The sequence below is a fragment of the Martes martes genome (assembly GCF_963455335.1).
Source record: "Martes martes genome assembly, chromosome: 9".
NCBI classification, from domain to species: Eukaryota; Metazoa; Chordata; class Mammalia; order Carnivora; family Mustelidae; genus Martes; species Martes martes.
Genome location: NC_137896.1, coordinates 46,829,915 through 46,843,006, shown reverse-complemented (window position 1 = coordinate 46,843,006; position 13,092 = coordinate 46,829,915). Strand labels below are relative to the sequence as shown.

General features: G+C 38.9%; 1 protein-coding gene across 2 annotated transcripts in view; it reads left to right on the top strand.

The window, feature by feature from the left end:
* The window catches only part of NAPB (NSF attachment protein beta), a 46,318-nt gene that overhangs the window by 29,560 nt on the left and 3,666 nt on the right, over window positions 1–13,092 (top strand). For both annotated transcript variants that reach the window (XM_080812985.1, XM_080812984.1), the window contains 5 exons: window positions 2,622–2,677; window positions 2,854–2,938; window positions 11,157–11,261; window positions 12,257–12,325; window positions 12,697–12,747. In XM_080812985.1, the coding sequence (XP_080669111.1) occupies window positions 2,622–2,677; window positions 2,854–2,938; window positions 11,157–11,261; window positions 12,257–12,325; window positions 12,697–12,747 (366 nt within the window). The remainder of the gene's footprint in view (window positions 1–2,621; window positions 2,678–2,853; window positions 2,939–11,156; window positions 11,262–12,256; window positions 12,326–12,696; window positions 12,748–13,092) is intronic.

Below are 13,092 nucleotides of genomic sequence, written 5' to 3'. Positions count from 1 at the left end.
TTTTGTTAATTTAATATTTCATGAAGAAATTTCCATATTGATACTGTCATTATCTTTTTTTTTTTTCAGGAGGCTCCACCCACCCAACATGGAGCCCAACATAGGGCTTGAACTCACAACCCTGAGATCAAGGCCTGAGCTGATATCAGGAGTTGGACCCTTAATCAACTGAACCACCCAAGCACCCCATCATTATTCTTAATCTTAGGGTAGTAGTCTATTATATTTAACCACTTGCCTTGTTTTTAATTTTGCCTCTGTTATAAATAATACTCAGAAAATTTATTTGGGGAGCATATTAGTTAGGTTAGGCTGACCAAAAAGACCCAAAGCATAGTTGTTTAAACCCAGAAATGTCAGGGTGCCTGGGTGGCTCAGTCGGTTAGGCTTCGGCTTGGGTCATGAACCCAGGGTCCTGGGATCGAGCCCTGCACCAGGCTCTCTGCTCAGCAGGAAACCTGCTTCTTCTCTCCTTCTGCCTGCCCCTCTGTATGCTGTTCTGCTTACTTGTGCTCTCTCTCTATCAAATAAATAAACAAAATCTTAAAAAAAAAATAATAAGCCTAGAAATGTCAGTTTTTCACACACTGTCAATGTGCTTTGTAGTCCAAACTTGGCTAATATTAGCTGTGGCCCCTTTAGCCTGAGGCCTCAGAGGTAAACAAATTCTAAAACCAACTCATTTTTGGTCTTGGTCATTGTACTAGTACCTGCAGAAAGTGGGGGCTGAGGCATTATGGCCAAGTCTGTCTGTTTCCAGTCAGCTCTGAGGAGCCATACCCAAAGCTTTAACATGGTTCCCTAAGCCTGTTTGGTTTGTTGTTTGTCTTTGTGCCTCCTTCTTAAGTCATTAGTTGGGACTTCCTTCAAGCTATGGGCTTAGTGGGAAGGGAACACCTGTAGACTGGTGTTTGCATAATGCCAGCTTCCTCTTTAGGACTTACTGGGAAAACCTTGAAATTTAAGGCAGAGCTCTCTATAGACCCACCACCTGTTTATGTACACCCACAAGTTAAGATTGGTTTTATAGGGACACCTGAGTGGCTCAGTCAGTTAAGCAGCTGCCTTCCACTCAGGTCATGATCCCAGTATCCTGGGATTGAGTCCCACATCGGACTCTTTCCTTGGCAGGGAGACGACTTATCCCTCTGCCTTTGCTGCCACTTTGCCTGCCTGTGCTCTCTCTCTCTCTGACAAAGAATAGGTTTTACAGGGTGCCTGGGTGGCTCAGTGGGTTAAGCCTCTGCCTTCGGCTCAGGTCGTGATCTCAGGGTCTTGGGAACAAGTCCCCCATCGGGTTCTCTGCTCAGCGGGGAGCCCACTTCCCACCCCCCTCTCTCTGCCTGCCTCTCTGCCTACTTGTGATCTCTCTCTCTTTGTCAAATGAATAAATAAAATCTTTAAAAAAAAATAGGTTTTACATTTTTTAATCACTGTTGGGGAAAAAAGCAGTTCATGACACATAAAAATCACATGAAGTCGAAATTTCGTTGTCTACAGTTTTTGGAACATAGACATGCTGCTTTTATGGCATTGCAGGAGAGCTAAGTTGTTAGAACAGATCGTATGGCTCACAAAATCTAAAATATTTATAATTTGGGCAATTACAGAAAAGTTTGTCAGACACCTAGTTTAAAATGTTGTTCAAGCTTACGTTTTGCTGTTTGGGATATAGAGGTCATTGGCCTTTCCAGTCTTATAAGGCCCTATCACTGGACTTTGCCTATTCCTTTTATAATTGCCTACAAACAAGCTAATTCTTTCCCGAGTTCTTCTCTCTCACAAAACTTTGCTGCCATAGAGCTTCTTCCCTTGGAGTTTCTGGCTCCAGGAGGGATGTGTTTGTGTTCTGCCTTCTGAGTTGTCATATGCTTGATTTCACTCTATGTTATGCCACAGGGTTTCTAACTTTCCAGCCTGCAACTTGTTTCCTCTCCACTTGACTGTTAATTTAGCACCACACATTTTAGACTGAAGGCAACATCCTTATTCTAGATGACACTTAAGGTATTAAGGAGGAAATTCTGTGCTGCTGTAGTAAGCTGTAGATCTAAAATGCTTCATATGTCTCTAAAATAACCATCCAGTGTAGCTGTCCTGGGTTCGGCAGCAGTGGGTACATGGTGGTTGAAGTATATTCTGCCCTTTGTAGTAATTTAGGAATCAGGCGGACAGCAGTTCTGCTGTCTTCAGTTTTTGGCTTCCACTATCACTCCAGACTTGGTCATTGGCATTCTAGCTCTTGGGAGGGGAAGAGACCTGGAGAACGGTGCACAGTTAGATGGACAGGCCAAGCCTGGAAGAGGCTCACAGCATGCCTCTTTACATTCTGTTGGAAACAACAGGTCACAATGACCTGGAATTGCATTGGGGGCTGGGGAAATGCATAGCTGGGTGTTTGCTTCAGGGGAAGGGAGGAAGAGATTTTGATGGATGGTAAGTATTCTGTCACTAGGCTTCTGGATGTGCATACTCTTGTCTTCCCCAAATGAAGGAGGCCAGCTGTGAAAGGTGTGCTGTTGAAATAGGTTTATCTATAGGAATAATACCAATGCAAATTTAATGTGTAATTGTAGCTCTTCTGAGAAGTAGTTTGAATAAAATGCATGTGTGTTTTTCAGGCTATTGCACATTATGAACAATCAGCTGATTATTACAAAGGGGAAGAATCCAACAGGCAAGTGCTATTTTTCTTAATATAATTAAATAGGTTTTGTTACGTCCGATAAAAGACAAACCTTTACTGTACTCTGTGAGCATATCGGGCTGTACCAAATAAAGGTGTTGTACTGGGATACCTTTTAACTTTTCTGTTGGATTGTTAATTTGCTCTGCTCTGGTTCTTGATTTCAGTTCAGCTAACAAGTGTCTGCTGAAAGTGGCAGCATATGCTGCCCAGCTGGAGCAGTACCAGAAAGCCATCGAGATCTACGAGCAGGTGAGGCTGCTGCGGTTTCAACAGCTTCTGGTAGAAGTCACTGAATCTTGTTCTTTCTTAATTATACATTTTATTTAATTTCGCTTTTTATTGAGATATAATTCACCCTGGTAAAGAATACAAGTCAATGGGTTTTAGTATAGTCACAATTGTGTAACCATCACCAGCACCTAATTCCAAGCATTTTTGTTATCCACTAGTGGGGAGGACTCCATTCTTCCCTCCTCCCAGTCTCTGGAAACCAGTATGTAGTTTCTGTCTCAATGGATTTGTTTATTCTAGGCCTTCTAGGATAGGTGGCCTTTTGGGACTCACTTCTTTCATGTAGCAGAGTTTTTTCAAGGTTCATCTTTTTTTTTTTCAAGCATGTAATGATACTTCCTTTCTTTTCATAGCTAATATTCTGCAGTCTGTTTACCTGTTTATCAGTGAATATTTACCATTTGAGTTTTCTTCATTTTTGAACTATTACGAATAATGCTGCTCTGAACATTTGTGTTCATGTTTTTGTGAAGGGAGGCTTGCCATTGTCTTGGTTATATGCCTGGGATTGGGATTGCTGGTTTATGTGGCAGGTCTGTTTTTAATTCTTTAAGGAACCATCAGACTCATCCACAGCGCCTGCCCCATTTTACATTCCCACCAGCAATGTGCCAGGATCCCAGTTGCTCCTCATCCTTACCAGTACTGTCTTTTTGGTAACAGTTACCTTAGTGAGTATGAAGCAGTTCGTTGTGGTTTTGATTTCCATTACTTCATTACCTTCATGGTTGGTGATGTTGACCCTCTTCATGTGCTTGTTAGCCATTTTATATCTTCATTGGAGAAATGTTCGTTCGATTTCTTTGCCTATTTTTGAAGTGAGGTGTTTGTTTTTTAGTATTGCATTTTAGGAATTCTTATTTCTAAGAAGTTAGAAATTCTTGTTTTAGATATTTATATTTTATTTATATTTTAATTCGTATTTTAGATATTAATTCCTTATCAGATATGTGATTTACACATATTTTCTCCTATTCTGTGGGTTGCTTTTTACTCTGTTGTTGATGTCCTTTGACATGTAGTTTTGTTTGTTTTTTTTTTAAAGATTTTATTTATTTATTTGACAACCAGAGATCACAAGTAGGCAGAGAGGCAGTCAGAGAGAGAGGAGGAAGCAGGCTCCCTGCCAAGCAGAGAGCCCGATGCGGGGCTCAATCCTAGGACCCTGGGATCATGACCTGAACCAAAGGCAGAGGCTTTAACCCACTGAGCCACCCAGGTGCCCCTGACATGTAGTTTTTAACTTGGATGAAATCCTAAGAGTTTTATAGTTAGAGCCCTTAGGTTTAGGTCTTTGATTCATTTTGAGTTAATTTTTGTATATAGTGTTAGGTAAGGACCCAACTTCACTCTTTTGCTTGTGGATTTGCAGTTTTCCGAGCACTTTTTGTTGAATACACTGTCCTTTTGCCATTAAATGGTCTTGACCCCCTCATAGGAAATTATTTGACTGATACTCTGTTTGACTGTTCTGTCCCATTAGTCTTATATGTCTGCCTGTACGCCAGTATCACATTGTCTTGATTTTATGGCTTTGTTTTAAAATCAAGAACTGTGAGTCCTTCAACTTTGATCTTTTTTTTCAACCCAAGATTATTTGCCTATTCTGGGACCCTGTCATGTCCATATGAACTTTAAGATCAGTTTGTCAGTCCATACTTCTTAGCCAGCTGGAATTTGATGGGGATTACATTGAATCTATAGACCAATTTGGAAAATATTGACATCTTAATATTGTTAAGTCTTCCATACTATGAACCCAAGGTGCGTTTGCTTTTGTTTAGATCTTCTCTAATTTCGTTCAGTAATATCTTGAAGTTTTTAGTGTGTAAGCTTTGCACTTCTTTGATTAAATATACTCCTAAGTATTTTATTCTTTTTGATGCTATTGTAAATGGAATTGTTTTCTCAGTTTTCTTTTCAGATTGTTAATTGCTAGTTTTATATACTGCAACGTTGATGAACTAGTTTATTAGCTGTAATGGGTTTGGGGGTTTTTTGTTTGTTTGATTTTTGTTTTTCTTTGATTCCTTGGGATTTTGTTTGTACAAAATCATGTATTCATGTCATCTGCAGGTAGCTCTACTTGTTCTCCAGTTTGGTGGCCTTTTACATCATTTTCTTGTTATTTGCCCTGACTAGACCTTCTAGAGCAATGGTAAATGGAAGTAGCAAGAGCACACATCCTTGTCTTATTCCCATCTTAGACAGAAAGCCTTCAGTCCTCATCATTCAATAGGATGTTAGCTGTGGGTCTCTAGTGCATATGCTTTATCAGTTTGAGGAAGTACCCTTTTCTTCCTTTGTAGAGTGTTTTTATCCTCAAAGCATATTGACTTTAGTCAAGCACTTTTTTATCCATCTGTTGAGATGATCAATGTTTTTTGTTCTTTATTAATATGCTATATTGCATTGATGGATTTTCATATTTTGAACCAACCTCTTACATTCCTGGGATAAATCCTTCTTGATTATTGGAAAGTTTGGGGGTCTTCAAGAGTACCTTCAGGTTTGATAATTCTCTAGAAGCACTCACAGGATTCAGTGAAAGTTGTTATGCCACAGTTATGGCTTATTATACCAAAGGATACAGATTAAAATCAGCAGAAAGAAGAGGTGCTTAAGACAGGGTCCAGGAGAGTTGCAAGTGTAGAACTTCCTTTTGTCCTTCCCCGGTGGAGTTGTACAGACAGTACTTACTTCTCCCAACAATGATGTGTGATGAAAATATCCATGGAGTATTGCCAACAGGGGAAGAAGTTCACCTTACTGGGTGTCTAGAATTTTTATTGTGGCTCAGTCACAGATTCTCCATTTCCTCCTTAGGTTGAGCTGAACCATATTGTCAGAGACATCCAAGTAAGCAAAAACACTCTTTCAGGCAGGACATTCCAAGCAGGGGCTTAGAGGTGACTCCCCAGGAGACACAGACAAAGGCAAGACCTCACTTAGGAGAAAACTAATCCTGTACTGTATAATGTGTAATCCTTTTTATAAGTTGTCTCAGTTAGTTTGCTAGTATATTTGGAGGATTTTCAATGTATATTCTTGAGAATATTGATCTTAAATTTTCTTGTGAGAGCTTTGGTTTTGGTAGCAAGGTAATACTGGCCTTATGGAATGAGTTGGAAAGTATTCCCTTCTCCAGAAGAATTTGTGAACGATTGGTTCTTTAAACATTTGGTAAAATTCAATGATTTTCTCTGTACTTCTGTTTTAAGTTTCATTGATTTCTAATGTTATTATTTCATGCTTTTTTTTTTTTTTTTTTTTTTTTTTACTGTTTTCACTCCTTTATAAATCTTCTGTGCTCTGGCCACTCATCCCTCTCCCGGTACCTCACACCCCTGGCAACCACGGAATTTTTTATAGTTTTGCCTTTTCATCATGTCAGATGGTTAGGATCACACAGTATATGGACTTGCCCATTGGCTTCTTTCATTTTAGTAATATGCATTTAAAGTTCCTCCATGTTCTCTGATGTCTTGTGAGCTCATTTGTTTTTAGGGCTGAATTATTTCCCATTATGTGAATGTACCCCAGCTTATTTATCCATTCACCTTCATTCCTTCCAAGTTTTGGAATTGTGAGTAAAGCTGCTATAAACATCCCCAAGCAGATTTTTGCATGGACATTTTTTTCCATTTCTGTGGGTAAATATCAAGGAGCACGATTGGTGGATCTCATGGTAAAAATATGCTTAGTTTTGTAACATACTGCCAAACTGTCTTCCAGTAGGGCTGTACCATTTTGCATTCCCACCACCAGTGAATAAAGTTCCTGTTGCCCCACATCCTCGTCAGCATTGGGTGTTGTCAGTGTTCTGAATTTAGGCCATTCTAATAGGTGTGTGGAGGTATCATCATTATCTGAATGTCATTTTCCTGATACCATATGATATGGAGCATTTTTTCATATGTTGACTTGCCATCTGTATATCTTCTTTGGTGAGATGTCTTTAAAGATCTTTGGTCCATTTTTTTAATTGATTATTTACTTTTTTTTTTCTGTTTTAATTTTTTTATTTTTTTATAAACATATAACGTATTATTAGTCTCAGGGGTACAGGTCTGTGAATCGCCAGGTTTACACACTTCACAGCACTCACCATTCATGCTTATTTTTTTAGATTTATTTTACTATTCTTTTTTTAGGGAACTGAGCTTATTGGTTTTCCTCTTTGTTGTGTATGCATGTTTTGTGCTATAAGTTCTCCTCTAAACACTGCTTTGACTATGTCTCACAATTCTGTTATATTATTTTATTTATTTCATTGTATATATTGATTTCTGTGGATTATTTAGACATGTTTTGCTTAATTACCAAGTGTTTGGAGATTTTCTTCTTTATCTTTCTGTTGTTGATTTCTGGTTTGATTCTGTTGTAGCTGGAGAATACACTAATTTCAATTCTTAAAAATTTGTTAAAGTTTTATGGCTCAGAAAATGGTCTGGGGCGCCTGGGTGGCTCAGTTGGTTAAGCGGCTGCCTTCGGTTCAGGTCATGATCCCAGCGTCCTGGGATCGAGTCCCACATCAGGCTCCTTGCTCAGCAGGGAGCCTGCTTCTCCCTCTGCCTCTGCCTGCCACTCTGTCTGCCTGTGCTCGCTCTATCGCTCCTCGCTCGCGCGCGCTCTCTCTCTGACAAATAAATAAATAAAATCTAAAAAAAAAAAAAAAGAAAATGGTCTGACTTGGCATTTGTTCTGTGGGTCTGCTGTTGCTTCATAACATGTTCTGTAACGTTGATCAGATCTTCTTGGTTGATGGGATTGTTGAGTTCCATATATTTGCTGATTTTCTATCTCAATACATTGTTGAGAGGGGAGTGTTGGAGTCTCTGTGATTGTGGATTTGTCTCTCTTCTTTCATTACTGTCAGTCTTTGCTTCATGTATTTTGCAGCTCTGTTGTTTGCTGTATACATGTTTAGTTTTGCCATGTCTTTTGGTGGGTTGGCACTTTAATCATTATATAATGTCCCCTGCTGTCCTTAGTAGTTTTCTTTGTTCTGAAGTCTACTTTATCTGTTATTAGTAGAGTCTCTCCTGCTTTCTTCTGATTAATATTTATATTATATTATCTTTTCCCGTCCTTTTTCTTTGAACCTGCCTTTATCACTGTAATGGAAATGAGTTTCTTATGGATAACATATAGTTATGTTAGTTTCTAATCTATTCTCTGAATATCCAATCTAATCTAATCTAATCTCTGAATCTCTTTTAATTGGTGTATTTAGACCATTTATATTTAATGTAATTATTGATATATTCGGGCTTAAGTCTGCCATTTTATTTGTTGTTTTTTATTTATGCCCTTTATTGTTTTTCTGTTTTCTTTTTCCTGCATTATAGTGGGTTGGTTGATCATCTATAGTGTTTTCAAGTAAATATCTTTGACTAAATACTAGTCTTTGACTAGTTGCTGTAGGTGTAATATGTACATGATTTATCACAAGTTGATGATGTTACCATTTTATCATTTCCAGTGAAATGTAGAAGTCACTTTCTGTCCCTTTGTCCTCCCCATTCAGTATAAATTAACTGTTTTCTCTACATATTTTGAAAACCACCTCAGTCAAGGATATAATTTTAATTTCAATCTTCTAACATAATTTAGAAAACTCAAGAGGAGAAGAAAAGCCTATTGTTTTTACCCATATTTTAGTTATTGTGTCCTTTTTCTTCTGATGTTACAGGATTACTACTTTCATTGTTTCCTTTGCCTTTAGAGAACATCCCTTTGCCATTCTTTTAGGGCAGGTTTTACTGGTGCAAATTCCCCTTGTTCCTTCATCTGGGAATGTTTTGATTTCCCCTTGATTCCTGAAGCATGTTTTCCTGGGGTATATAGTTCTGGGTTGATAATTCCTTTTAGCACTTGAAAAATGTGCCACTTAGGTCCTCCATAGTTTCTGATGAGAAGTCTGCTTTCATTCAAGTTATTTTTCTCCTGTAGGTGAGGTATTGTTTTCTTTTCTGGCCACTTTTTTTTTTAATGCTGATTGTATTTATTCTATTTTTTTAAGATTTTATTTATTTATTTGGTAGAGACACAGCAAGAGAGGGAACACAAGCAGGGGGAGTAGGAGAGAGAGAAGCAGGTCTCCCGCTGAGCAGGGAGCCTGATGCTGGGCTTGATCCCAGGACCCTGGGATCACAATCTGAGCCAAAGGCAGACACTTAACGACTGAGCCACCCAGGTGCCCCTTCTGGTCACTTTTAAAGTTTTTTCCTTAGCTTCAGTTTTTGAGAAGTTTATGTGACTTGGCTTGGGTGTCTTTGCTTTCGTCCAGTTTGGATGACTCACTACTTCAATCTGTAAGTTCTATGTTTTTTGCCAAATTTAGGAAGTTTTCAGCCATTATTTCTTCAAGTACTCTTTCTTTCCTTCTCTCTGTCCTCTCCTCCCAAGACTTAGACAACCTGAATGTTAGACCTTATTTTATAGTCATATAGGTCTCTGATGATGCTCTGTTCATTTGTGTGTGTGTTTTTTTTTTCAGTCTGTTGTCTGCTCTCTGTTATTCAGACTGAATAATTTCTAGTGTTCTGTCATTAGTTCACTGATTCTTTCCTCTCCTGTCTATTCTGATGTTGAGCCTATCCACTTTTTATGAAGTTATTGTGCTTTTCAGTTCTGAAATATCCATTTGTTTCTTCTTTATATCTTATGGGATTTTTTTTTGCTGGAAATTTCTTTTTTCTTTGTTGATGCTTTCTGTTCTTTATTTAGTTTTAAGCATTTTTATAATTGCTTACTGAAGCATTTTTTTTGAGGGCTCCTTTAAAATCTTTGTTGTATAATCTTAACATTTCTGTTACCTCAGAGCTGTCATCTGTTGGTTTTCATTTAGCTTAAGATCTCATTTCTTAGTGTTGTGAGCTACTATGACAGCTGGACTGGATCATGTTTAAACCTTCTCTCAGGGGTGCCTAGGTGGTACAGTTGGTTAAGCGTCTGACTCTTGGTTTTGACTCAGGTCATGATCTTACGGTCATGAGATCAAGTCCTGTTGTTAGCCTTTGTGCTCAGCATGGTGTCTGCTTGAGAGTTTCTCTCCCTCTCCTTCTGCCCCTCCTGCTCATGCTCTCTTTCTCTCTCCTTAAAATAAATAAACCGTCTCCTTCAGCTGGTTTTCTGTGACCCTGCTCTGGCAGAAGGGGCGTGGTGCTTCACTCCTGGGTGGGGGTGGCCATTTCCACCCTTGCTTGCTCTCCACCAACACCACATTGGAATTGTTCTCATTATTGCCAAGTGGTGATAGAAGTCTTAACCCTACACTAGGCCTCTTCTGAAACCATAACTGCTGGGGGATAAGAGATGATGTCTCATTCCTGCTGGGTGAAGGCAAGGCCCAGGCTCCCCACATAGTCTCCATTGCCTCGCAGCAGGCATGAAGGAGGATGGGCCATTACAAGCTGGCAGGGATGAAGACATGGCTTCCTTCTGGGCCTTTGTGAAGCCACCTTGGTAGGGGTTTGGGGTTCCTCCACAATTGCAGTCTCAAAAGCATTGACATCTCAGTTCCATCTAGGGTCTTTATTGAAGTGAGTAGGGGTAGGGACCATAGTGTTCTATGGCGTTTGGCTAGAGTGAGCAGTAATTACCTAAACTTTTCTGTCTTGTTAGGTTGCCCTTTTCCAGGTCCTTCAGCTAGAGAAAGCAAACTTCTGAATATTTTTTTTTTCTTTCTTTCTTTGTTTCTGTCCTCCTGCATCTAGTATGGCATTTATGAGTTGCTGGCTTTTTCTATTTCAAGTTGGGGATAGGTGAAAGAAAAAACCCAGATAACTCCCTGCTATATTTTCTGTGTGTCTCAAGGACCCTAGCTGGTCTTCTATCTTGTCTCTACTTTTCAGTCTCCTTTTGTTGATTTTATATAAAGTGACTGGGGCTCTCAGTTGCTCTTAGCAGGAGGGATAGAGAAAAGTAATGTCTTTTTCATCTTCCGGGAAGTAGAAGTCTTCTGGGTCATTTTTAACGTGTTAGCACTTTATGTATCAAATATTGTTTCTTATATAGTAAAATTTTCTAGTGTGTGATACTGGGTTAAAAAAATATATTCATAGCAAAACTGATGTAAGATACACAGGTATTTTCTAAAGGGCAGGTAAGGATCAGTTTGCCTACTATAAAAAAGCAAACCTTTGAAATCTATTCTGCTTTCTGTGCCTAGGTTGGGACAAACACCATGGATAATCCTTTGTTGAAGTACAGTGCAAAGGACTACTTCTTTAAAGCAGCCCTCTGTCACTTCATAGTAGATGAGCTGAATGCCAAGGTAAGGAGTCCCATAGCGCCAGTTTCCACTGCACTTTAGCCATGAGAACTCACCTCAGGCCCTCTGTCATTCATGATGTGCTTTGTTGGGTGATATTGGTTATAGCAAGACCAAGCTGCATGCATTAATAATAATAATAATAATAACAGTTATACTACGCTGTGCATCCCAGCTGTAATCTTGAAACTGCTGCCGAAGTGGTAGCCGTATTCCTTTCAGTAGTTTTGCTTTAAAGGAATTAGGTGGTTGGGGCACTTGGGTGGCACAGTTGGTTAAGCATCAGGCTCTTGGTTTCAGCTCAGGTCGTGATCTTAGGGTCCTGGGATCCAGACCTGTGTCAGGCTCCTGCTCATTGGGGAGTCTACTGGAGATTCTCTGCCCCTCCTGCTCATGCTCGCTCTCTCGCTCGCTCACTCTCTCTCAAACAAATCTATCTTAAAAAAAAGAATAAGAAATTAGGGGGCAAAGGGGTGAGACAATAAAAGTGGAATAACATCCTTTGTTTTAAACTCCAAAATTATGTTGGAACATGGACTGAGGAGACAGGAGGTAGAGACTTGGACTGTTGTTGTGTCTGGGGCTCAGACAACGGAAGTAAAGCTTCTGAGAGGAAAGGTGTCCTTCCCTCCAGCCTTAAGCAGAGTGGTATTTATGTGGAATCTGGACAGTGTTAAGGACGGGCTTCTTTATGTAGTGGATGGTCACAGAAACCTGGTTTGTGAGTTTTTACAAATTAGATTTGGTCCCAGTAGTCTTCTCTACAGCAACCTAATTCAGAAAAACTGGTTTAGAAATCTATTCTTAACTGAAATTGGTAATTCAAACTGAACAAGGTTTCCTGTGTTGATTTTGATGTTGAGTTTAACAGCATACTTTTTATACATTTAAATAGGCTGCAGATAAATCTTAACTGAAGTAGTAAGATGTTCAGATAGAAAGGGCTTTATTTCCTGATTCAGTGAGTGGGGCATTAATGAGTGGCTTTTCTCTTTCAGCTTGCTCTTGAGAAATATGAAGAGATGTTTCCAGCATTTACTGATTCAAGGGAATGTAAGTTATTGAAAGTAAGTAACACCACAACTTTGAAGAAGAAAAACACCCTTTGCTGTCAGGTGGGATCAGGTCTAAAATGAAACTCTAATTCTCTGAGGAGCACTGGTACTCTCCTGCTTTTGTAGAATAGGTCTCAGATGCCATTAGAATCAAAGACATAAGCATTGTGTTCTAAACCAAGCAACTCAGAAATGTTAGCACAAAAAACAAATTCCTGACTTGGGGTAACTTATGGCTTATATTTGAGAATTTCCTCTATTCTGTAAGGTGTTTGGCAACATCAGTTAATGTGATACTAAGGCTATTTCTGTATTTAAAGTATCTATTCATAGGTGGAACATTTTAGCCTACCAAACTAATTTTTTCATGCTTACGCTACCAGAAACTTCTAGAAGCTCATGAAGAACAGAACAGTGAAGCTTACACTGAAGCAGTAAGTTATGCATTTGCAATGTAGTACATTCTCAGAAGTTTAGAAACATCTTTTCATTGTATGAGTGCTGAACGTTTATTTGAAGATTTTTCCAATATACCTAAGTTGTATTTCCCAAAGACTATGTTTTACATGTCTCACAAACCTTTGCAATTACTTAATTCCATTAGCCTGTGGAATTTAGCTGGGAGGCAAATTTAAGAGACTATCACATACTGTTAAAACTTGCTGTTTGAATGTTTTCTTTTGAAAATAATCTGATCCATAAATAAGTATAAAGTAAAATCCGTTAAATACAGCTTGAAATATAAAAAACAGAATTTGGTATATTCTTGGCATAAAAGA